The following is a 27,948-nucleotide window of genomic DNA, read 5'->3' on the forward strand; positions in this document are numbered from 1 at the left end:
TTTTTAACATTGTACAATGTAAATGAATCTAGTTTTGTTAAGACCACAGTGAAATTAAGAGTCTGAAATTGTATCCTTACTTATTCAATATCTCTTGTCCTGAAAAAAGAAAATATATATACAGAAATACAATACTGAACAAGAATGGTTAAGATGACTTGGGGCCTCCTTGTCAAAAACTTAGTAAAGATATGGGTTTAGGGGCGCCTGGGTGGCGCAGTCGGTTAAGCGTCCGAATTCAGCCAGGTCACGATCTCGCGGTCCGTGAGTTCGAGCCCCACATCAGGCTCTGGGCTGATGGCTCAGAGCCTGGAGCCTGTTTCCGATTCTGTGTCTCCCTCTCTCTCTGCCCCTCCCCCGTTCATGCTCTGTCTCTCTCTGTCCCAAAAATAAAATAAACATTGAAAAAAAAAAAGATATGGGTTTATTCATTTACTCTACATGCATTTTTTTTGTACCACATTAATGCAGAAACACATAAAATAGGGGCACAAATGAGACCATGAACAGAAGTGCATGCATGTGCCCATGAGCATACACACACATTGGAGTAGGAAATTTCCCAGAATTAAATGGAATGTTGCTAGGTTTTAATAATAATGATTTAAAATTTTAATTTATGTATTAGAATAGAAATTTATGTCCAATATTTTTCACTTCTTTATTTGAATTATGCTCTGAGACTCCTAGGAAGCTTTATTATTTTGGTATTTGTAAGACTGTGCTTGAATATACTAATATTCTCATGCTACTATGTGGGGGCAGTGTAGTATAACACAAACATTCACTTCAATGTTTATGGTGAGGCTTCTCCTATTGAAAACATTTCTAATTATTATTTTGAATAATTATTTAATTTTAGAACTATTTCAGAGATACAGAAATTTTTCAAAACAGTGTAGAATGTTCAGTATAACTCTGTGACAGTCCGGATAATGGCCTGCAAAGACATTCACAACCTAATTCCTAGAACCTTCCAAAAGTTACCTTATATGCTGTAAAAGGACTGTGCATATGTGGTTAACTTAAGGATTTTATCCCAGATTTTCTGTGTGGACCATAGAGGAAATGCCATGTATACATAGGGAGTCAGAGAGATGTGACCACAGGTAAAAGAGGAGTAGACAATGTGACCTTGAAAACAGATTGAAGTAATGTGACCACAAACCGTGGAGGACAGTGGTCACCAGAAAATGGGAGACGCAAGAAATAGATTTTGTCTTAGAGCCTATGGAGGGAGAATGGCTCTTCTAATACACTGACTTTTGTCCAGGAAAATTGGTTTTGGATTTCTGGATTCTAGACTGTGAAAGAATGAATACATATTATTTAAGCCTCCAAGGTTGCGGTCATTTGTTATAGCAACCATAGGCAACTAATACAGCTCTTGGCTGGTTTCCCCTACAACGTAATCTTATATTACCTGGAAAATTTGTAAAACTAGGAAACCAAGCGTGACACCATATTATTTTTGAAATTTCAGACTTTATTCAGATTTCATTAGTAGCATCCTTTTCCTCTTCTTATATTCAGCTGTCATACCTCGTTAGTCTCTTCTGGTCTATGACAAACTCTCTGTCCCTGTTTTCGATGGTCTTGACAGCTTTGAAGAGTACTCATCAGGTATATCATAAAATGTCCTTCAGTAGTGATTTTCTGATGTTTTCTCATGATGAGATTGGGATTGTAGTTTTCATAGAGTACTACCACTAAGGTGAAATGTTCTTCTCATCACATCGTATCAAGGGTACATGCTATCAAGATGATTTATCCCTGATAACATTAACCTTGATCACATGTCATCCATGAAGATTTCAAGGTTTCTCCTTTGTGGAGTTACTTTTCCTCCCTTTTTCTAAGGTCTATTTTAAAGAAATAAGTCACAAAGTTCAGCTCACACTCCAGGTGTTGGAGAAGCAAGCTCCACATTCTGGAGAGGGCAATATTTAAATAACTTATTTGAAGTTCTTCTGTTAACAATATTTGCGGGGTCCCTGGGTGGCTCAGTCGGTTGGGCATCCTACTTCAGCTCAGGTCATGATCTCATGGTCTGTGAGTTTGAGCCCCTCATCAGGCTCTGTGCTGACAGCTCAGAGCCTGGAGCCTGTTTCAGATTCTGTGTTTCCCTCTCTCTGACCCTCCCCCGTTCATGCTCTGTCTCTCTCTGTCTCAAAAATAAATAAACATTTTTTTTTAATTTTTTAAAAAACGGGGCGCCTGGGTGGCGCAGTCAGTTAAGCATCCGACTTCAACCAGGTCACGATCTCGCGGTCCATGAGTTCGAGCCCCGCGTCAGGCTCTGGGCTGATGGCTCAGAGCCTGGAGCCTGTTTCTGATTCTGTGTCTCCCTCTCTCTCTGCCCCTCCCCCGTTCATGCTCTGTCTCTCTCTGTCCCAAAAATAAATAAAAACGTTGAAAAAAAAATTTAAAAAATTTTTAAAAAGACAATATTTGCTTATTTTCCCTCAATTATTTATTTACCCAATCATTTATTTATCTGAATGTGTTCTCATTTATTGGCTTTATATGTTACATAACAACCAATACAAGGTTACTTATTTTTGTTCAAATTGTTCCACTTTCACCATTCAAGACTCTTTCGGTTAACTCCTGTGTCCCTTTGACATTGGTTCATTCTTTTGTGTTTTGAGCACGTCCTTACTTTATGGTATTACATGATGCTCTGGGCTCATCTTGTATTTTCTCTGCCCCTAACATAGAATTGATGATTTCTATTAAGACCCCTTATTTTACTAGAGAATGGTATTTAAAAGCCAAGACTTGGATGCTGAGTGTGCTTCCTGATACTGGAGTTCCACTTCTTCTAGGTCTTTTTGTTGACAGAAGTAGGCAGCATATTAGTCTGTATACATTCATAATTATACTATTTCCCCTACCTATCATTCGTATCTATATTAAACTGAACATTAGTGCATACTGATGCTCTGATTCTAATCTGTTTATCCAACATTCCCCCTGTATTATCTATAATTTCCATTTATAATAGTGAGAAACTTGGGTCTCAACAATCTCATTTTCCATTTATTTGTGTGACAAATTAACAAGTAGAGCAGTTCCATAATTGTTAACACATCCCCCCCCCACGAGAAACATATACTTTACTAAATGCACATATACAATAGTAAGTAAAGTACAACATTTTAAAATAGTTTCTTTTATTTTTAGCCTTGCAGTTTCTGATCAACACACTGATTTCCAGCATTACTTAACTTAATGCATTTCTTTCCTTGTCTCCCTTCAGTGAGGTTAACTCATACATTTGTAGTACATTTAGATTTTTTTTTTCACAGTCTATATTCACTTCTGGGATTCTCCTGTGCTCCTGGCTGATTCTCCTGATTTACATATATTAAATTTTACCTTTGCTATGTGGAGTTCTATGAGTTTTAACAAGTACAAAGTCATGTGTTCATCAGCTCAGTACCCTAAAGAATATATTATCATCCTAAAATTTCCATGTCCATTCCTTTTATAGACAGCCACTCTTACTCCTCCAACCCTTGGAAATCACTGAGCTTTTTTGTTTTCCAACCCTATGTTATATGGATGGAATCACACAATATGGAGGCTTTGGGAAGAAAGAAATAAATATTGTCTTTGCTCACAGGTGATATGATTGTCTATGCAGAAAAATCTGAAATAATAGACAAATAAAAAACCCTCTTGGTACTAATTGATTATAGCAGGGTTGTATGCTGCCAGGTTAATACCCAAAATTCTATCACTTTCCTATATACTGACAAGGAACAAGCAAAAGTTGAAATAAAAAATACAAAACCTTTTATATTAGCACCCCAAAAAGGATATACTTAGTTATAAATCTCAGAAAATATATGCAAAATCTAATGAAGAAAACTACAAAACTCTGATGTTGTTGAGTAAATCCAAAGAATAACTAAGTAAATGGAAAGATATTCCATTTTCATGGATAAGAAGACGCAACATTGTCAAGATGTCATTTCTCCCAATATTATCTATAGATTCATTGCAGTCTCAAACAAAATCCCAGTAAGTTATTTTGTGAATATCAACAAATTGATTCTAATGTTTATAGAGAAAGGTAAGAGACCCAGAAGAGCTAACACAATATTAAAGGGAAAGAACAAAATTAGAAATTGACACTACTGAACTTCAAGACTTACTATAAAATTTTAATAATCAAGATGATAAGGTATTACAGCTTTATTTACAATAGCCAAATTATGGAAACAACCCAAATGTTCATTGACTGATGAGTGGTTAACAACAAAGTGGTATATATATATATATATATATATATAGCCATAGAAAAGAATGAAAACTTCCCACTTGCAACATGTATGGAGTTAAAAAGTATTATGCTAAGTGAAATAAGTCAGTCAGAGAAAAACAACTATATGCTTTTACTCTTATGTGCAATTTAAGAAACAAAACAAATGAGCAAAGGGAAATAAGATAGAGAAACAAACCAAGAAACAGACACTTAAGTACAGAGAACAAACTGATGGTTACCAGAGATGAGGTTGGGGGGAGAGTGGGTGAAATAGGTGATGGGGATTAAGAGTACACTTATCATGATAAAAAAAAAAAAGACAGTGAGGTATCGGCAAATGAATAGACCAATAGATCAGCGGAACAAAATAGAGAGCCCAGAAATAGACTTACATAAATATATTCAACTAATTTGTAATAAAGAAGCAAAGGCAATCCAATGAAGAGCAAAGATAACGTTTTCAACAAATGATGCTGGAATAACTGGACATCCTCATGGAAAAATGTGAATCTACACACAAATCTTACCTCCTACACAAAAATTAACTCAAAATGGATCATAGACCTGAATATAAAATACAAAATTATAAAACTCCTGAAAGGTAACAGAAGAAAGCCTAGATGACCTTGGGTTTGGCAATGACTTTTTAGAGATGACACCAAAGGCATGATCCATGAACGAAAACAACTGAGTACCTGGACTTCATAAAAATTAAAAACTTCTGCTTATGAAAGATATCTTCAAGAGAATGACAAGACAAACCACAGACTGGGGGAAATATTTGCAAAAACCACATCTGATAAAAGACTGTTACCCACACATACAAAGAACTCTTAAAACTTAACAATAAGTAAAAAAAACAAAACAAAAAAACACAAGCTGATTAAAAGACAAAGACCGTAACAAACACCTCACCAAACAAGACATACAGAAGACAAATAAGCATATGGAAAGATGATACACAGCATATGTCATGAGGGAATATAACTTAAAACAAGAAAAAAATCTGTAACTATGTTTAATGATGGAGGTTCACTAGATTTTTAGTGATGCTCATTTTACAATGTATGCAGATATCAAATCATTAGGTTCTATGCCTAAAGCTAAAGTTGTATGTGAATTATACCTCATTAAAAAAAAATCAGTGAAATACCACCACACACCTATCAGAATGGCCCGAATCTGGAAGCTTGACAATACCAAATGCTGGAGAGGATATAGAGCAACAGGAACTCTTATTCACTGCTGGTGGGAAAGCAAAATGGTACAGCTACTTTGGAAGACTGTTTGTCAGTTTCTTACAAAATTAAACATATGAGGCACCTGGGTAGCTCAGTCGGCTAAGTGTCCAACTTCGGCTCAGGTCATTATATCACAGTTTGTGAATTCAAGCCCTGCATCGGGCTCCTGTTGTTAGCACAGAGCCCGCTTTGGATCTTCTGTCCCCTCCCTCCACCACCACCCCCCCCCCCGCACTTCCCACACTCTCTCTTGCTCTCTGTCTCTCAAAAATAAAAAATAAACATTTTAAAAAACATTAAACATACTTTTATCATATTATCTTGCAATTTCTCTTTGTTCTTTAGTCAAAAGAGCTGAAAACTTCCATCTACTCAAAATCTGCACCTACATATTTATAGCTGCTTTATTCATAATGGGTAAGTCTTGAAGTGATGAAGATGTCCTTCATTGGATAAATGGTTTTTAAACTGGTACACCAGACAAAGAAATATTAGTCAGGGTGCCTGGCTGGCTCAGTCAGTTAAGTGTCCAGCTTTTGATTTCAGCTCATGTCGTGATCTCACCGTTTGGGAGTTCTACCCCACATTAGTCTCCTCTCTCTCTCTCTCTCTCTCTCTCTCTCTCTCTGTGCCATTCCTGTGAGGTGTCTATCTTTCTCTCCAATATAAACAAATAAACTTAAAAAAATATATATGGAAGCAAAGAAAAATGAAAGAAAAAAAGGCAGCCCAAACCCTTTGGGATGCGGCAAAAGCAATCTAAGAGGAAAGTGTATTGCAATTCAGTCCTATCTCCAGAAGTAAGAAAGGTCTCAAATGTACAACCTAACCTAAAGGAGCTAGAAAAGGAACAGCAAATAATAATAAGGGAAGGGAAATAATAAAGATTAGATCAGATTAGAGAAGAAATAAATGATATAGAAACAAACAAAAAAACCCAGTAGAATAGATCAATGAAACTAAGTGCTGCTTCTCTGAAAGAATAAACAAAACCAACAAACCCTTTTGTCAGACTTATCAAAAAGACAAGGGAGAGGACCCAAATAGATAAAATTATGAATGAAAGAGAACATATCACAACCAACACCACAGAAATATAAACAATTATAAGAGAGTACTATGAAAAATTATATGCTGACAAACTGGGAAATCTGAAAGAAATGGACAAATTCCTAGAAACTCATGCACTACCAAAACTGAAACAGTAAGAAATAGAAATTTTGAATAGGCCCATAGCCAGCAAAGAAATTGAATCAGTAATCTAAAATCTCCCAGCAAACTAGGGACCTGGGTTAGATGGCTTCCCAGGGGAATTCAACTAGACATTTAAAGAAGTGCTAATACCTATTCTCCTCAAATTGTTCCAAAAAATAGAAATGAAAGGAAAGCTTCCAAACTCATTCCACAAAGCCAGCATTACCTTGATTCCAAGACCAAACAAAGGAGAATTACAGGCCAATATCCCTGATGAACACGGATACAAAAATTCTCCACCAGATACTAGCAAATCGATTTCAACAGTATATTAAAAGAATTATTCTCCACAATCAAGTGGGATTTATGCCTGGGATGCAGGTCTGGTTCAATATTTGCAAATCAATCAATGTGATACGCCACATTAATAAAAGAAAGGATAAGAACCACATGATCCTCTCAATAGATGCAGAAAAAGCATTTGACAAAATACAGCATCCATTCTTGATAAAAACTCTCAACAAAGTAGGGACAAAGGTACATACCTCAACATCATAAAGGCCATATATGAAAGGTCCACAGCTAATATCATCCTGATGGGGAAAAACTGAAAGCTTTCCCCCTAAGGTCAGGAGAATGACAAGGATGTCCACTCTCACCCCTGTTGTTCAACATAGTACTGGAAGTCCTAGCCTCAGCAATCAGACAACAAAAGAGATAAAAGGCATATAAATTGGCAAAGAAGTCAAACTTCCACTCTTCACAGATGATATGATACTCTACATGGAAAACTGGAAAGACTCGACCAGAAAACTGCTAGAACTGATATGGGAATTCAGCAAAGTTGCAGGATATAAAAATCAACATACAGAAATTGGTTGCATTTCTGTATACCAATAATGAAGCAGCAGAAAGAGAAATCAAGGAATTGATCCCATTTATAATTGCACCAAACCCCATAAGATACCTAGGAATAAACCTAACCGAAGAGGTAAAAGTTCTGTACACTGAAAAATATAGAAACCTTATGAAAGAAATTGAAGAAGACACAAAGAAATGGAAAAATATTCCATGTTCATGGATTGGAAGAATAAATATTATTAAAATGTTGATACTACTCAAAGGAATATACACATTCAATGCAATCCCTATCAAAATAACACCAGCATTCTTCATAGAGCTAGAACAAACTATTCTAAAATCTGTATGGAACCACAAGAGACCCTGAATAGCCAAAGTAATGTTGAAAAAGAAAACCAAAGTTGGAGGCACCACAGTTTCAGACTTCAAGGTACGTATACTACAAAGCTGTAATCATCTAGACAGTATAGTACCGGTACAAAAATAAACATCAATGGAATAGAGTGCAGAACCCAGAAATGGACCCATAAACGTATGGCCAACTAATCTTCGACAAAGCAGGAAAAAGGATCCAATGGAAAAAAGAGTCATGTAAGCAAATTGTGCTGGGAAAACTGGACAGCAACATTCAGAAGAATGAAACTGGATCACTTACTTATACCATACACAAATATAAATTCAAAATGGATGAAAGACCTAAATGTGAGACAGGAAACTATCCAAATCCTACAGAGAAAACAGGCAGCAACCTTTTGACCTCAGCCACAGCAACCTCTTACTAGACATGTATCCAGAGGCAAGGAAAACAAAAGCAAAAATGAACTGTCGGGGCCTCATCAAGATAAAAAGCATCTGCACAGCAAAAGAAACAATCAACAAAACTAAAAGGCAACTGACAGAATGGGAGAAGATATTTGCAAGTGACATTTCAGATAAAGGGTTAGTATCCAAAATCTATAAAGACCTTATCAAACTCAACACCCAAAAAACAAATCATCCAGTGAAGAAATGGGCAAAAGACATGAATAGACACTTCTCCAAAGAAGACATCCAGATGGCTAACTGGCACATGAAAAAATGCCCAACTTCACTCCTTATGAGGGAAATACAAATCAAAACCAAAATGAGATATCACCTCACACCTGTCAGAATGGCTAAAATTAACAACTCAGGCAACAATAGATGTTGGTGAGGATGCAGAAAAAGACCCTTCTGCATTGCTAGTGGGAATACAAACTGGTGCAACTACTCTGGAAAACAGTTATGGATGATCCTCGAAAAATTAAAAATAGAACTACCCTATGACCCAGCAATTGCACTAGTAGGTTTTTATCCAAAGAATACAAAACCGCTGATTTGAAGGGGCACATACACCCCAATGTTTTTCTTAAATTTGTATTTATTTACTTATTTTTGGGCAAGTGCAAGTGCAAGTGGGCAGAAAGAGGAAGACAGAGGATCTGAAGTGGGCTCTGCACTGACAGGCTGACAGCAGTGAGCCATATGTGGGGCTCGAACTCATGAACCACGAGATCATGACCTGAACCAAAGCAGGGTGCTCAACCAACTGAGCCACCCAGGTGCCCCCTGCACTCCAATGTTTATAGCAGTGCTATCATGATAGCTAAATTATGGAAAAAGCCCAAATGTCCATTGACTGACAAGTGAACAAAGAAGATGTGGTGTATATATACTGTGGAATGCTACTTAGCAATCTAAAGGAATGAAATCTTACAATTGACAACAATGTGGATGGAGCTAGAGTGTATTATACTAAGCAAAATAAGTCAGTCAGGGAAACACAAATATCAAATGAATTTACTCATATGTGAAATTTAAGAAATAAAACAGATGAACAAGGAGGAAGGGAATGAAAAATAAGATAAAAACAGAGAGGGAGGCAAACCATAAGAGACTCTTAAATACGGAGAATAAACTGAGGGTTTCTGGAGGGCAGATGAGTAGGGTTATGGGCTAACTGGGTGATGGGCATTAAGGAGGGCACTTGTTGGGATGAGCACTGGGTGTTATATGTAAGTATGAATCATTGGGTTCTACTCCTCAAACCAATACTACATTGTATGTCAACTAACTTGAATTTAAATAAATAAATCTTTAAAAAGATACAAGTGTCAGATTCATTTTTTTCCCACAGTAAGTGTCGGCCTGTACAGCAGTGAGGAGCACCAAGGGTATGTGGGCAGAGCACCATCAGCACTGACTACAGAAGGGTAAATTGAAGAAAAGCAACCCATCTTTCTACAGGTTTGAACCAAACTTTCAAATTGACCACCCAGAATTAAGGCGGAATTTAATCTTCATCTCTTTGACCCATGTGCCATATTTGTTCCTTGTAAACTCAAGAAGGAAAAAAACCTGGATGCTATTTATCAATATTTACAATTTCTAAGACTTAGTTGTCGCATCTCAAAAACAGAAAGGCGAAAAACATAATACAAAATGTGGCAGATAAAAAACAAAAGTAATTTTCAGAAATGGGGATAAAAGGTACATCAGAGGGAATGTAGTTGATGGTATCGTAATGGTTGTATGGTGACACATTGTAGCTACACTTGTGGTGAGCATAATATAATGTGTAGGATTGTTAATCATTATGTTGTATACCTGAAACTAATTAACATTGTCTATCAATTATACTTCAATAAAAAAATACATGTCAAGCATCAAAAATCAAAATAATTATAAATGGATTAAACAAAGCTACTCTTGACGTGTGTAAAAGGCACTTGAATTTTTTAAATGGGGTAGAGGAAGAAAAGGCAGCAAGACTGCCAATAAACGTATATGCTACTCAACATATCAAATTATGTCCCTACACACAGTTCAGTTGTTTCCTCCTTAGTAAGTACAATGAAAAGAAGTGATTGCCCTCATGGGGATTCTGTTCCCCCAAGAGTTCCATCCCTGTATAATTTTCTACTTGTTCTTGTTCATTAGATGCTGGAATCCCATCATGATTCTGCCAGCCCTTATTTAAAAGGACCAGATTCTGAGCAGAGCCTATTTGGTCATAATTTATTGAACTGAAAGCTACAACTGTTGGCTTCTGCCCCAACTGGGTAGTTTCAGTGAGTCTGCAATGACAGACAGGGAGAACACCCTGAAATAAAAACAAAATTGATTCATGTTGAAAAGTTAAGCCTTTACTAAGGTCTTTCATGCACCCACCCTCACTTGCTGGTCACAGATACAATTCTGTAAAGTATGTGGGAGAGATCACTTTATTATCTCTTTATCATAAAGAAGGAAACTGAGATGAGCAGAAGGTAAATAATTTCCGTGTACCCAGAGAAATCCATGGTAGATGCGATTGTTAAATGCAGGCTTCCTAGGAGACTCACATTAATGATCCTTTCTGCATGTCTTCATGCTTCAGGAAACTTGGAATGTCTTCACCAGAACATGAGACAGAATTTCTCCTACATTATTTATAACATTCTTCTAGGGCTGAGTTCCTGATTGCAGACTCACAATTCAGAATTGTCTTTCCCTTCTTTTCAAGAGCAAGGTAAGCTTCTAGATTCAATATACATTTGCAGTGAAATATGTGATTGATGCAGAAACAGCAGGGTGGCTACATCTTCTGTGAGTTATTGATCTCTTATCTGGTTGCTTGGACACTATTTCTGAACATTGGCATAAGTGTAGGAGTCAAAGGCAAAGCATTGTCATCAGCATTGTAATTTCTTAAGAGGATAGCAAAAAACTGTGATAGATGGTATTCTGATTGAGTAGGTGGTAATGTGTCGACTTGTCACTGAAGGAATAACTAACCAGACAAGGTGAAATGATACTTCTTTAGAATCCAGAAAGATCATCAGGAAGCTACCAAAACCCTTACACACTCTTCACTATTATTTCCCTACAACTTACTCTGTTACTATTTGTTCATCTAGAAAATCTGACAAGGCAGTGATGAAAGCTACAGGCATTAAGATCAGTTAGACATGGGTCTGTATCTTAAATATCTCATACTAGCTGTAGAATTTTAAGAAGACACATAACTTCTCGAATCTTCCATTTTCTTAAACGTAAAGTTATAGGTATATGGTGTGTGAGTATGCCTACACAATTATATCCCTTCCTCTTCTTCTATTTCTATTTTCCTATCATCATCATCATCATCATCATCAGTATCATCTATTATCCATATATTTGTCTCTCGATCTATGAGATACACTACATGTAAGCAGGAAATTTAAGCTGTTACTAACCTCAGGAGAACTATTAGTCATCATAGACCACAGATATAGGTGTGATATCATGACAATCTATTATATTACTATGTGGATGAGGTATTGACAAACACAAATACTTTAAGGTGAAGATCTGTAAAAGAAAATGTTTAGGAGCCACGAGGAAGATGGTAGAGAATAGTGGTTACCAAAGAATGAATGTCTTTCACAAAGCTTCAACTAAAAATACAAAGATTTGTGCTTCCTCATGAATAGATCTACAGATTAGTATTAACCCCCGTGCCACGAATTTTCACCCTTCAGTGTCTGTGATCCAGCTAAGTGTTGATAGGAATGATGGTAAGAATGAGTCTAAGTTAAAGGGGAGTACTCCACCACAAGGTAAAACGTGGATCTCAAGAAAGACATTAAGAAAAAGAAAACTTGAAGATCCCCAGGTTCTCACACAAAATGATTGACCCAGCCATGAGCACAGAGTGAGAAATGTGGGGGAAACAAAATATTTTCATAGACAGAATGTGCAAAAATGGCAAATCAAAGGTTAAGGCCACCAGATTTTAAAACCCAGCCCCGACATCTGCCACTTGACTTTCCTAAACCAACATGGAGATGATTGTTCTATGCTAATATTATAGCTAGTACTCATCAGGCTTGAGCACCCACATTGTGCTAACTCTGTTTATACATCATTTCTTTTAACTCTTACAATAATCCCTTGAGGCGGTTTCCAATGCCTTTTTGCTGGTGGACAGAGATTTAGAGAAGTTAAGTTAGGACAAATGTCTCCCAGTAAATGGTAGGGGTGATATGTGATTGCACACACATGCTTCTCAGAGTCGAATACTTTACATCCAATGCTATACCTTCTGTTCAGAATTGGCTTTGTTGACTGTACATGCTTCTAATGCTGTATTTAGTCCACTGGGTCTACTATGTATTTATTTGTGAATTATGCAACTTCAGCTCAGGTCATGATCTCGTGGTTTGTGAGTTCGAGCCCCAGGTCAGGTTTGCTGCTGTCAGCACAGAGCCCACTTCTCTCTGTCCCTCCCCCACTTGCTCTCTCTCATTCTCTCTCAAAATTGAATAAACATTAAACATTTTTTTAAAAGATATGAAATAGGAGATTCCAGGCATATGAACTTTGACAACTCGTTAGCCTTTCCTGTAACTTAGTTTACTCATCTATAAAATCTAGAAGTTGGAGATGATCTGTAAGGACCCATCCTATCCAAAAGTGTATTACTCTAGAGATAAGTTATCACTAAATTGTGTTGCCATGCCCACGCTTTAGAAATGAAGAATATTGAAGAACAAAAATATTGCTCTAATAAAAAAAAATGCTTGTACATTTCGATTATTGTGCAACTGGTTTTTGTTCATCACTGTGTTCCTTTACTTTTCTTTGCCACAGAGCCACAGAGCATCTTGTGATATGCAAATCACATCCATGAAGAATAATACAGAGGTGAAAGGATTCGTCCTGCTGGGACTAACCAATAACACAGAGCTGCAAGTTCCTCTCTTTCTAATGTTCACCCTCATCTACCTCGTCACTCTGATTGGGAACCTGGGGATGATCGTGCTGATCCTGTTCGACTCTCATCTCCACATTCCCATGTACTTCTTTCTCAGTAACCTGTCCCTGGTAGACTTTTGTTACTCCTCAACAATCACTCCTAAGGTCATGGCTGGATTACTTATAGGAGACAAGGTCATCTCCTACAATGCATGTGCCGCCCAGATGTTCTTTTTTGTTCTCTTTGCGACTGTGGAAAGTTACCTCTTAGCTTCAATGGCCTATGACCGCTACGCAGCAGTGTGCAAACCCCTGCATTACACCACCACCATGACAACGAGTGTGTGTGCTCGTCTGGCCATAGGCTCCTATGTCTTTGCTTTTCTAACTGCTGCTATTGACATTGGAGACACATTCTATCTCTCTTTCTGTATGTCCAATGTAGTCCATCACTTTTTCTGTGATATTCCAGCAGTCATGACCCTGACTTGCTCAGATAAAGACACTAATGAGCTGATTCTTGTTCTTATTTCAAGCTTTAATATCTTTTTTGCAGTTCTAGTTATCTTGATTTCCTACATGTTCATATTTATTACTGTTTTGAAGATACAGTCAGGTGAGGGATACCAAAAGGCTTTATCTACCTGTGCTTCTCATCTTGTTGCAGTTTCCATATTTTATGGGACAGTCATCATCATGTATGTACAGCCAAGTTCAAGTCATTCCATGGATACAGACAAAATCGCATCTGTGTTCTATACTATGGTCATCCCCATGCTGAACCCTGTGGTCTACAGCTTAAGGAACAAAGAGGTCAAGAATGCTATCAAGAAGGTTGTTGAGAGGGCAAAATATTCTCTAGGTTTAGTCTTTTAGTGATGTAGAATCCACAAAAGTTACTTTATCCAACTTAGATCTACTCTATGCCATAACTCAATGTTCATGGCCATATAGGGTATTAAAACATAAAATTTACTCTAATATTATTTATTTCTTTAATTTTGTAACTGATCCAGGTATCCAAAATACAGAAAAAATATGATAATTCTTTTTAACCAAAGCAGTTTATGAAGAAAACTTCTTTGTTAGTATTGCATTGGACATACTTTTTTTTTCCTTGATGTACTTCAGAAATGGTAAGAAAAAATAATGGAAAAGAAAAGAAAAACATTTAAGATATTGGACCAGGTATTGAGGAAAACAGTGGATAATGGAGTTTCCTCCAGAAAAAAAAAAATCAGGGTCTCACAGAGAAATAAATCCCATCACCAGGATCAGGGGCCTTGGTAATGTCAATTCCATAAGGTTTCTAAACTGAAATCCTATTTGTCTTCCATTACTGTATGTTCTGAATGGAGGCTTCTTTTCCCCCGGTTATCTTTACTCAGACCCAACATTATTTATTGGGTATGAATGTGGAACAAGCTAAGTTTTCTTTTTAGTGCATAAGTTGCTAGGCAACAAGGAGCCACACATGGACTGGATGGAGAAAATGATTGAACTTCTTGGACATTGTGCTTCTATATTTGTTGGTTGGGATTAGGTTATCTCCCTAGTGGAGGTGAATAATAAATTTCCTGTGTGGAAGGAAGTATAAGATGGATATTTGATGATCATAAGCATTACAGTGGAAAAGACTGGTTAGTTGTTTTCCCAAACTATTTCCTTTTTACTCCTGGAAAATTGCATAGGCTTTATTCCTCTGCCTTCATACAATTAGTAGTGACCATGTGCTTGTGTTCTTAACTACAGAATGTGAGTACAGGTCATATATGCTAATTCCAAGTTTGGACTATGAAACTTCCCAGGTGATGTCCTGTTCACTCTTTTTCTTTGTTACCAGTTGGATGGAGAGGATTCAGACCACAAGAATGACAAAACCACTAATGGAAAGAATCTAGGTCAATTGAATCTCTGTATAAGTTCCCCCAGAACAACTAATGGAACAATATGCAAGCACGAAAGACCTCTATGGTCATGTCATTGCTGTTTGCAGTTTGCTTGCTAGGCAGCTAGTATTATTGACCCTAACAGATTCAGAGAGTTTCCCATAAGATCATCTGGAGGATGTTGTGGGGGTGGGGAGGATTTATGCTGAGAAAACTATCAAATTTCTCCAGCATATCCTGATTCTACAATGATTTCTTTTGAATCCTCACCAGCCTCCAAATCATAACCAAAATGGCTAGCGCCAACTTAGCATACGTTTCGGAGAGAGAACAAATCCAATGTGAATTCAGTTCCAAACCAAACTTTGTGATGTAGGGCAAGTTATGTAAGTGTTCTGAGTTTCTAATGGGGAAACTACTGCCTCTCTCACAGACTTCTATTAAACGGGTACTGAACGAGCCAGACTATAGCACAGTGCCTGGAACAGAGTAGCTGCTCAAAACATGTCAGCATCCTTTCCCTTCTGCTCCTTTTCTTATCTCTCTTTCAATCATCTATAATGCCAACCTTCTCCATAGAACTACTAAAACAGTTACGAATTATATTGCTTTGTTTTTATAGGTTTAGTTGTAGCACTGAATTGCAAGACTTTTGAGCCCACAGATGTTATCTCATTTAGATATGTATTCTCAGAGTCTAATGTTTATTCCATAGAACTCAAGAGTAGCTAATGAAATGTGATTCTGTATAGGAACAAATTTACATGGGGAAAAAAAGGGCACAAATATTTATCTCTATCATCTTCTTCATAACAGTGGTCAAAATATTGTTTATTCATTTTTGTGTGTTTACTCATTTTATTTGTTTTCTCTATTAGAATAAAAGTTCTATGCAGCCGGGAACAATTTCTCATTTGCTCACTAACAAAGACTCTTGAGAGCTCAGAGCTGAGGCTCAGTAAAAGATTTTAAGGAATGAATAACTGCATGAGAAGAGGAACTGACACGGAACAGAAAAACTCATCATCTGTTTGTAAAAACAGAACACAAACAACAAAGCATGCTAGCTCATGCTGCAGGAACACGTTAAATTGAAAACCCAGTGGTTGAACACAGCAAAGATAATAAAGATTTTATGTTAGTTTCCTATGGTTGCTGTAACAAATGACCACACTCTGGGACCTTAAAACCACACGCATTTGTTTTCTCGCAGTTCTGAAGGCCAGTTGTTGGAAATCAGTTTCACTGGGATGAAACAAAGATCTCAGTCTCGGGAGTCTCTAGGGGAGACTCCGTCCCTGGTGTATTTCAGCTGCAGGTGACCGCCAGCATTCCTCAGTGGTATTTCCATCAGTTTCTGCCTTTGTGATCACATTATTTTCTCCTCCTATTGTCTGTTTAATTTCCCTCTGCCTGGCCTTTTTTAATGTATGTGAGATTAGCAACAAAATCTAGTGTTTTAAGTTGTGCAACTCAGTAGTATTTAGCACATTAACAATATTCTGCAATCATCACCTCGATTTAGTTCCAAAAGAATTTTTTTTTTATTTGCAAAGAAGATCCTGTACCCATGAAGGATCCCTGTCCCCGGGAACCAATAACCTATGAATTTACCTATTATGGATATCTCATGTAAATAGAATCATATGGTAAGTGATCTTTTATGTCTGACTTCTTTTTTAAATTTTTCTTACGTTTTTACTTATTTTTGAGAGAGAGAGAGAGAGAGAGAGAGAGAGCATGAGTGAGAGAGGGGCAGAGAGAGAGGGAAACACAGAATCTGAAGCAGGCTCCAGGCTCTGAGCTGTCAGGACAAAGGCTGTCAATACAGAGCCCGACGTGGGGCTTGAAACCAGGAACTGTGAGTTCATGACCTGAGCCAAAGTAGGCCGCTTAACTGACTGAGCCACCCAGGCACCCTAAAGAACATCAAACTGTTTTTCATAAATGTTCCATTTTTCATTCCCACCAGTAATGTGCAAGGGTTCCCGTTTATCCACATTCTAGCCACAATTTGTTAGTTTTCACCATCCTAATGGGTGTGAAATGGTATCTCATGGTTTTGATTTATTTTTCCCTAATGCCTAATGATTTTGAGCATACTTCCATGTGCTTATTGATTTTGAGGAAATCGTCTTTGGAGAAATGTCTGTTCAAGTACTTTACCCATTTATCAACGAGTCTATGGGTTTCTCTGTTGTTGAGTTGTAAGAGTCCTTTATATAGCCTGCATATTATGCCCTTATCAGAAATGTGATTTGCAAATATTTTTCTCCCATTCTTAAGCTTTTCTTTTCATTTTCTTGAAAGTGTACTTTGATATACAAAAATTTGTAATTTGGAAGAAGTTCAACTCATCTCTTTTTTCTTTTGTTTCTTGTGTTTTTGATGTAATACATAAGAAACCATTGCCCAATCCAAGGTCTGGAATTTTTCTCACATTTTCTAATGGTTTTATGTTGTTAACGCTCATATTTCAGTCATCAACCATTTTGTGTTGAGTTTCATATATGCTGTGAGAAGAAGTTCACCTTCAGTCTTGCATGTGGATAACCAGCTGTCCCAACCCATTTGTTGAAGATTTCTTTTCCCATTGAATGAACTTGACACCTTTGTTAAAAATCAGTTAGCAATAGATATATGGGTTTATATCTTGTCTTCCAATTCTATTCAGTTGATCTATGTCTCCATCCTTGAGGCAGTATCAAATTGTTTTGATTAATTTAGATTTGTATTTGTTTTGAAATCCAGAAGGGTGAGTCCTCCCACTTTGTTCTTTCTTCTCAATATTGTTTTGGCTGTTGATGGTCCCTTAAAATTCCATTTGAATTTTCGTAATAGCCTTCCTCTTTGTGTTCATTAGAATTATGACAGGGATTGCATCAAAGCTATAGATCACTTTGGAAAGCATTGCCAGTAAACAGTATCATATCACCCAATTCATGAACACGGAATGTCTTTCCATTTATTTAGGGCTCCTTGAATTTTAGCAATTCATTTCATAGTTTCAGTGTACAACACTTTCACCCTTGGTTAAATTTCTTTTTATTTTAACCTAAGGATGCTATTGTAAGTGGAATTTTGTCCTTAATTTTCTTCTGGTATTATTTTTTGCTAGTGTATGTAAGCACAACTTATTCTTGTTTAGTGAATAAGTTTATTGACTAATAATTTCTTGTACATTTTTTTGGATTTTCTCTATGTAAGATCATGACATCTGAAAATTACATGGTTTTACTTCTTCCTTTCCAATTCATTTATCATGTAATTCTTTTATTCTTATGTAATTGCTTTAGATAGAACTTTCAGTACAACTTTTAATACAAGTGGTGAAAGCAGGCATACCTGTCTAGTATGTGATCTTACAGGGAAAGATTTCACTGTTTCACATTTGCATAAGATGTTAGCAGTGGGTTTTTCATTAATTCTCTTTATAATTTTGAGGACATTCACTTCTATTATTAGATTTCTGGTTGTTTTTATGGTGATGGCATTGGAGATTTTTGTCAAATACTTTTTCTGAATTAATAAATCAGATAATTATGTGGTTTTTTCCTTCTGTTCTATTAAAGTGATTAACTACCTTGACTGATTTCAGTTTTTTCCAGTTTATTTAGATACAATTGACATATTATATTATATAAGTTTATAGTGTACAACATAATTATTGGGCATGATTGCCACAATAATTTTGGTTAACAACCACCACCTTAAATAGTTACAAATTTCTTTTTGTGTGATGAGAACTTTTAAGTTCTAATGTCTTAGAAACCTTCAAATATTCAATACAGTATTGTTAATTGTAGTTATCATAGTGAAAATGACATCGCTAGTACTTATTTATCTTATAACTGGATATTTGTACCATTGACAACCTTCATGGATTCATCTGACTTCCCCAACCTCCACCTCTGGAACCACCAATCTATTATGTTTCTATGAGTTCCGTTTTCTTGGATTCCACATATAAATCAGATATACAGTATTTGTTTTTCTCTATGTGACATATTTCACTTAACATTATGCCCTCCGGTTTCATGCATGTTGTTGCAAATGGCAGGATTTCTTTTCTTTTTTATGGCTGAATACTATTCCACTGAGTAAATATATACTACATTTTCTTTATCCATTCATCCATCATAGGACACTTAGGTTGTTTCCATGACCCTATTTTTTGGCTGTTGTAAATAATACTGAGTGAGCATGGCGATGCAGACATCTCTATGAGACAGTGAATCCATTTCCTCTCAATATATACCCAGAGTGGGAATTATTGGATCATGTGGTAGTTTTATTTTTAATTTTTTGAGAAACTTCCACAGTGTTTTCCACTGTGGCTGTACCAATACATTACCAGCAATAGTGCACAAGTGTTCCCTTTTTGTTTAGGTCCTCATCAATATTTGTCATCTGTTTTCTTTTTTGTAATAGCCATCCTGACAGGTGTGAAGTGATATCTCATGAGTTTTTTATTTGCATTTTCTTTATATTAGTTGTGTCGACCACACTTTCGTGTACCTACTGATCATTCTAATATTTTCTTTAGAAAAATGTTGTCTAGCTCCTTTACCATATTTTAATTGGAAAATTATATTTTTTTCCTATTGAGTTGTATGAGTTCTTTATATATTTTGGATATCAACTCATTATCAGATATGTAGTTTGCAAATGGTTTGTCCCATTCTATAGGCTCCTTTTTCATTTTGTTGATTCTTTTATTATGCAGAAAAACAAGGGCAAGAAACACATTTCAGATGTGTTTATCATCTTATCAGAGAGATAAGCATACAAAGTAATAATAATATTGATATCAATTTTCTCATCAGAAAGAAACAAAAGTTAGCAAACAGTGGACTAATAGCTTCAAAACGCCAAGGGAAAAATATGAGTCCAGATTTTTATACCTAGATGAACTATCATTTGAGTTTAATGGCAAAATCAGACATTAGTATATATACAAAAATATACGTGCAGTTGTATAGTGAAAGCATTTCAGCAGTATTTATCTTGATTAAGGAATTTGGAAAATGGAATAGAACATGTTTTGTTCATTTTGCTTTCTCTTTTGAACTGGCTTATCCGCATGACAGACACCTTCTGTCCTCTCCTGCTCTGTTTATGTGGTAAAGACAATGCAATAGCATTCGTAAGAAATACCTATAATCTTGAGATGCATATGAGATTAACTTCCCCAGAAGAAGATCCACAATCAGTGATTTAAGTTCAAATAGTTTATTTGGGAGTTAATAGCAGAAAGCACTGATAAAGTAGTAGGAAAGTGAGTCAGGGATGGATGAAAGAAGAGACCTTCATTAGTCAATAGGTGATACCTGTGGAAGAGGCTTGATCTACTAGAAACCACTGGAAGACTGTAAACAGCTTACCTCAGAGTTATACTACATGAAAGATGAGGAATCGAGTATTTATCACTCTGTTTCTGTGTCAGTTATTGATCATTGACACTAGAAAAATTAAATGTTCCCCACACAGGCTTAACATGCTTTTGCAGTAAAATATGCCTTTGGTCTAAGAGATGCTGATTTTTTTTCATAATAAGGATTGGCCTGAACGTAGATGATGAGTGCCAAGGGGATGTGGATAGAGCACCAATAATAGTTGCCAGAAAAGAGTAATTTAGGTTAGAAAAGAGGTCTCTCTGCCTACAGATCAGAATCGAATTTTTGAATTGAGTTGTTAGTAATAAGTCCGTTTTACTCTCCATATTTCTGACCTATGTGTCATACTGTCAGTTTGTTGTAAGCACAAAAAGGAAAAACAAGGATTTTATTTATCAATCTCTAAAAATCCAGTAGCTTTAAATTAACTATCAGAAATAAAAGAACAGAAAAGGGAAAAGTGAAATGAGCATAATCATAGCAGACAGAAAAGAAAATGTTTTTAGAATATATTACAAGTATAAATAATACAAAAACATAAATGCATTGAACCCACTACTCATGTACTGAATAACAACTTAATAAAGTTGAGGGAAGAAAAAAATCACCACAAATGCACTGTTTGTTACTCAACAGAAGAAACTATATGTTGTGTTTAATTGCTTCTTCCCTAGATAGAAGTGATTGCCCTCATACGGGCCTGTCCCCTAGGAATTTCACACCTACAAATTTTCTCCTGGTTCCCATTAATTAGGGTCTGAAATCATATCATGACTCCACATGACAATATTGTAAAAGGAACCAGACCCTGATTTGGTCACTATTTAGCAAAATGAATGCTAATGTTTTTTAGTACACACACCAGTCTTTCCCCAAACTGAGTGTTGGCAGTGACCCTGCAACCACAGTCAGGGGAAGCACCCTAAGATAATAATTATGTTATTTTATGTTGAAAGGATAACACTTACTAAGGTCTTTGTAGACCCATCTCCATTTACTATTTACAGACAAAATTCCGTGAAGTTGTGGGAGAAATAATTTTATTATTATCTATACACAAATAAGGAATCTGAGCTCAGGGTAAGGTAAATGACTCTTATAAACACACAGAAAAATCCATGGTAGATGTAGGACTTGCCTCTGATATATATCTGTCTGCCTAACTATCTATGTACTCAGCAGTAACCTTCAGGAAACTATAAAACACAAGGTTTATTACTCACAAGTCCTAGAAATCACATGGCACACCTGGGGCCACACAGCAGGGTCACAGACAATGAGAGAGAGCAGACCTGGGTTCTGCTTTTATTGTGGTTGAGGGTAGAAACCTGGGTTTCCTGGATTCACTCACTCTTCTATAATTTTTTTAAAGTTTATTTTTTTATTTTGAGAGACAGACAGAGCATGTGAGCAGCGGAAGAGCAGGGAGAGAGGGAGGGAGAGAATCCCTCGCAGACTCTGCACTGCCAGCACAAAGCCCGATGTGGGGCTCAAATCCATGAACCTGAGATCATAACCTGAGCCAAAGTCAACAGCCTGATGCTTAACCGACTGAGGCACCTAGGCACGTCTCCACGTTCACTCTTTTAAACTATGAGAGAGGGAATTTAGAGCATGGGAAGAGAAAAATACAATTATTTTTCCAATTCCAACTGGTAGCTTATCTAAATCAACCAAGATGTTTAAAACAAGGAGCCAGGGAGGTGGTGAAGGCTGGCTCTTTATCTAGTGGCTGGCAATGTGCTTATTGAGATAGCTGTCTTTGAAGTGGATGCCTCAAAGCCTAAATCAGGCCCTTGCGTTACAAAAAAAGAAAGACCAACTGTCAGAGCTTACAGTACCCTGATGATAGATGATACTCTCATCGAGGAGGTGGTAAATTCCTCCTGTTTACTATGTGTTTACTTGTCCTTTAAGGGATAGCTAACCAAACAGGGTGAAATGATACTTCTTTAGATTCTAGAAGGATCTTCACGAGGCTACCAAGATTCCTAGTCCATTTTCACTATCACTTTCCCACAACCTACCCTCTCATGACTTGCTCATCTGGAAAATCTGACAAGTGCGGTGTCTAAAGCCATAGATATTGGAATAAGTTAGACGTGGGTTTGAATCTGAATCGATCCCATGCTAGATGTACAATAAAAGGAAAGCATACAACCTCTTAAATTCTCTATTTTCTTAACTGTAACTGGTATTTGTGTGTGTATGTGTGTGTGTGTGTGTGTGCTCGTGTGTATACATACTCTCTCTTCCTCTAGCCTCTGATATATATCTGTCTGCCTAACTATCTATCTATCCATCCACCCATTCATTCCTCCTTCCATTTGTTATCCATCTATCTTCTATCTTTCTGTCTGTGATGTCTGTCTGCCTGCCTTTTTGTCTGTTGTCTTTTCTGATTGCTCTCAATGTATGAGATAAACTAGCACCTTAGCACTGTGTTATGGCTGTCGCTATACCCTGGAAATCTGATTTGGAAATGGATTTATTCCAGATATGTGACCTTGGACAAGGTAATGACTCTTTCTGCTCTTCTGCTGATCATTATACTTAATCAGAAAATTGGCCACGAGATACATGAAGGTCCCTCAGATTCAACGATCTTTAACTTCCTAGACAATTTACCTATTATATATTATTTTAATCCCCATTGTGGCAGTCAAAATAATGCTCCCCAGTACGTCCACATCCTAATCCTGGAATTTGGGATTATGTTCTTTTACATAGTAAAAAGTATTGTGTATGTACTAAGTTAAGGATTTTGAGATGACAATTTTATACTGGATTATCTACATGGGCCCAGTAAGAACATTCCAGTCATCACAAAACATAACAAATGCTAAACAAGAAATTATGGCTTATACTATTATTGAGTTGTGGGTTTGCAAGCAAAAATATTATAAACTCCAGACATGGCAATGTGTGGAGGGGCCAAGAGGAAGATGGTGGATATTCCTCCAAGACTTCAAATATAAATAAAAAGATTTAAAACATCGAGTTTCCTCAAATACAATCTACAGACTAGGGTCAACCCCGAAAGACATGGGTTTTCAAGCTTCAGTATTTATGACCCAGCTACAGCTGACAATAATGACAATAAGAATGAGTCTAAGATAAAATAGGAATCTTTTGACCCAAGCTAAAATGTGGATTGAAAGGAAGAAATTAAGCAAAAGAGATCTGTGTAAGTGTTCTCACACAGAATGGGTAGAAAGCCACCTCTATGAGAGACGTAGGACAGAGTGAGAAGTACTGGAAGAAACAAAAGATCTGAGTAGACATAGCGCGTGAGAAAATACAAATCAGAGTAAATCTGTCAGCTGTCAAAACCCACTTGCACTTTGAAGCCCCACACGTTGCCACCAAACTTCCTAAACCGACAGATACCCATTGTTCCATCTTAATTGTAATATTATGGATAGAACTCATCAGGATGGTGCTGATATCGTGTGAACCCATATCGTGTGAGCTGTTTGTCCTGATTATTTCATCTAACACTCACAGGAGCACAGAGGTAGGTTCCAATACCACCTTCACTTTACTGGTGGATAAAATGAGGCTCGGGAAACTTGGTTTAGGGCCAACGTCTCCCAGGTGGTAAGTGGGAGTTCTTTTGTGTGAATGCATATATACACAGGAGCCCAGAACCCAATATTTTACACCCAATTCTGTATCTTCTCTTGCCTTTGTTTATTGTATGTGTCTCTAATATTACATTAATCTCCTTGCATTTATACACGTGTATTTGTGGATTGCTCTACTGTGCAACCCCAAGCACTAAGCTTGGAAGAATGGACACCATGATTAACTGTATATTGAATGGGATTAAAATAAATTCAAATTCATTGATGACATTTAGCTGAGGAGCCATTCTGCATGTGTCTAAACATGACTCTGCCAATAACCATGTAAACTTGAATACTCAATCTCTTTGTTGCCAAAATACCTGTGATATATATGGACAAAACAACCAATCAATGAGGATTGAATACACATAAACACTATTGACGTGGAAGTTATTAGCGGACCCAAAAGGTCTGATTTGGGAGTTCAGTCCATTCTTGGCATGTGACCTTGGACAGCTCTTTACCACTTCCTGTGACTCAATGTACTCATATACAAAAATAAGAAGTTGGGAAGATGATCTGTGATAAACCTTCCTGTACAAAAGTTTATTCTTGTACGGATAAGTTATCACTAAATTGCATTGTCATTCCCATGCTAAGAAATGGACAATATTCAAAAATAAGTTACAGTTCTAATAAAATGATGTTTATGCATTTCAATTTCTGTGCAACTTATCTTTGTTGATCGTTCTGTTCGTCAATCTCTTGTTGCCGCAGAGCAGCTCATGATTCTCAAATCACACCCATGAAGAATAATACAGAGGTGACATTTCATCCACCTGGGACTAACCAATAACCCAGTACTGCAGGTTCCTCTCTTTCTGTTAACCCTCGTTTACCTCATCACTCTGACTGGGATCTGGGGATGATCATATTGATCCTGTTGGACTCTTGTCTCCACACTCCCATGTACTTTTTCCTCAGTAACCTGCCTCTGGTGGACTTTTGTTACCCCTCCACAGTCACTCCCAAGGTCATGGCTAGGCTCCTATGGAAGACAATGTCCTCTACGATGTGTGTGCTGCCCAGATGTTCTTTTCTGCCGTCTTTCCTACTGTGTAAAATGACCTCTTGGCCTCAATGGCCTATGACCCCTATACAGCAGTGTACAAACCCTCCATTACATCACCACCTTGATAACAGGTGTGTGTGCTTTTCTGGCCATAACTACTACATCTGTAGTTTTATGAATACTTCTTTTGACGTTGGAGGCATGTTCTATTTTCTGTCTGTAAGTGCACCCTCTGATCCATCACTTTTTCTGTGCTATTCCTGTAGCCATGACTCTCTCTTGCTCTGATAGACACGTCAATGAGTTGACTCTTATCTTTGTAGTAAGCTTCAACATCCTTTTTGCTCCCCTGGTTTTCTTGATTTCTTACCTGTTCGTATTTACCACTATCCTGAAGATCCCCTCAACGGAGGGACACCTGAAGGGTGTATCTACCTGTGCTTCTCACCTCACTACAGTCTCGGTCTTCTTTTTTTTAGAGTTTATTTATTTTGAGAGAGAATGAGAGAGAGTGAGAGTGTGCGCGCATGAGTGGGGGAGAGGCAGAGAGAGAGAGCGAGAGAGAGAATCTCAAACAGGCTCCAAGCTGTCAGCGCAGAGCCTGATACAGGGCGCGATCCCACAAACCACAAGATCATGACCTGAGCCAAAATCAAGAGCTGGTCGCTTAACCAACTGAGGCACCCAGGCGCCCCTACTATCTCCATCTTCTGTGGGATGGTCGCCTTTCAGGTACTCCCAGCCCACCGTCCAATCATTCTATGGACACAGACAAAATCACATTTGCACTCTATACTAGGTCATCCGCTCCTGTCAGAACTTCTCCCAGCATTAACTCACAGTTTGCAGCCCACCCTGTAAATTACTGCTGTGATACTTTCCTCTTCAAAACTGTCACTAAAAAAGACGATAGTATGTCCAGTTGCTTCAGTTGTATAATATCTGGATGAGAATAGCCCTGAGGACATTAAATATGTAATGATCATGCATGCCGTGAACCCTATTAATTATATGTGATTTTTTCATAGGTTTGCATTTTTTCCACCATACGCCAATGCAAGGGTGTCCATAAAACGTGGCTCAAACCCATGAAGTGCATGTAGGGACTGTGTGTACATATACATAAGAGCAGGAAATCTGTTGAAGGAGGTGCCTAGAGCATGGCTAGTTTTTAACTTAAAAGGTAAAATAATTGTGGATCAGAATATAAATTGTTGTCTAACATGTTTTTATTTTAATAAAACATTCTAGGGGCGCCTGGGTGGCGCAGTCGGTTAAGCGTCCGACTTCAGCCAGGTCACGATCTCGCGGTCCGTGAGTTCGAGCCCCGCGTCGGGCTCTGGGCTGATGGCTCAGAGCCTGGAGCCTGTTTCCAATTCTGTGTCTCCCTCTCTCTCTGCCCCTCCCCCGTTCATGCTCTGTCTCTCTCTGTCCCAAAAATAAATAAACGTTGAAAAAAAAAAAATTAAAAAAAAAAAATAAATAAATAAATAAAACATTCTAAAGGTCCAAAATGAAGAAAAACATTAAAGGAAAGAAAAAGAAAAGCTTTTGAATAAAGATATTTGGTTTTTCTTGGCATATTTTTTTCAGAGCGATATGGCATCCTAAAGGTGCTAATATTTATGTCTTGAATAAGTCGTTTGGTACAAAAAAGTATGATCGTGTGGTAACTTAAAAAAAATTTTTTTTTATGTTTTTATTTATTTTTGAGACAGAGAGAGACAGAGCATGAGCAGGGGAGGGGCAGAGAGAGAGAGGGAGCCACAGAATCTGAAGCAGGCTCCAGGCTCTGAGCTGTCAGCACAGAGCCCGACACGGGGCTTGAACTCACAGACTGTGAGATCATGACCGGGCCCCTATCACATGGTAACTTTTAAAGTGAGAAGACCAGATATAAGAAAAGGGGACCAATTGACAATAAAGCAATTTCTCAATGTTTCTGCGTAGGACTACCAGCTTTTCAACTGTGTAAGATAAATGCACTGAATAATGATGATGTGAGCTATTTTTCTCTCTGGAAATACTATGAAATGACTAGTGTCCCTCGCGCCAGGGTACTTTCAGATGAGCTGTGTCATGTCCTGCGGCACTCTTACTTGCTCCCTCCCCTTCCCTCACACTGAGTTCCCTGCTGTCTCTGGACAAACCAAGCTCATTCCTACCTCAGGGCCTTTGTACTAGCTGTTGCCAATGGTCCAAAAGCTTCCTCACTTCCCTCAGGTCTTTGCTTAAATGTTACCATATCATTGTCACCCCGCCCCTCATGGACATGGTTTCCAACTCTCTTTATTCTTCATGGTTCTCATCAGTACTCAACGATTTCTATTTATTTATTTGTTTGTGTATTTGTTTATTCATTTACCTATCTACTAGAAGGTATGTTGCACAAAAAGAGCAGCTTTGTCTTCTTTACTAACAACTTCATCCCCAATACATAAATTATGGCTTAGCTCGTTATTTCTCAAAAAAAACATTTGTTAAATTAATAAGCAATAAAAAATAAACAATTGTTTGAATTTGACAGTAAATATACTTGAACCATTGATAATTATAGTTTATTGCCCATTAGATAATTCTTTAGAAGGCAATTTTAGAGCATTTCATGAGATGTGGCTTTTTTCCCCCTATATTCTTTCACTCAGTATCTGCATTTCACACTTCGGGAAAAATTAATTTTTAAAAATTACACTATCAGGTGGATCACATCAAACCAT

At 37.3% G+C, this 27,948-nt stretch overlaps 1 protein-coding gene and 1 pseudogene across 1 annotated transcript; both read left to right on the forward strand.

Annotated features, from left to right (window-relative positions):
* Positions 1-13,233: 13,233 nt before the first annotated feature.
* Positions 13,234-14,181, forward strand: LOC123602720 (olfactory receptor 5B17-like). The gene has a single exon (XM_045487188.1). It carries the CDS (start codon positions 13,237-13,239, stop codon positions 14,179-14,181), a length of 945 nt encoding a protein of 314 aa, XP_045343144.1. The 5' UTR covers positions 13,234-13,236.
* A 10,783-nt stretch (positions 14,182-24,964) lies between these two features.
* LOC123600541 lies at positions 24,965-26,323 on the forward strand (annotated as a pseudogene).
* Positions 26,324-27,948: the final 1,625 nt, after the last annotated feature.

Source organism: Leopardus geoffroyi, chromosome D1, assembly GCF_018350155.1.
Source record: "Leopardus geoffroyi isolate Oge1 chromosome D1, O.geoffroyi_Oge1_pat1.0, whole genome shotgun sequence".
NCBI classification, from domain to species: Eukaryota; Metazoa; Chordata; class Mammalia; order Carnivora; family Felidae; genus Leopardus; species Leopardus geoffroyi.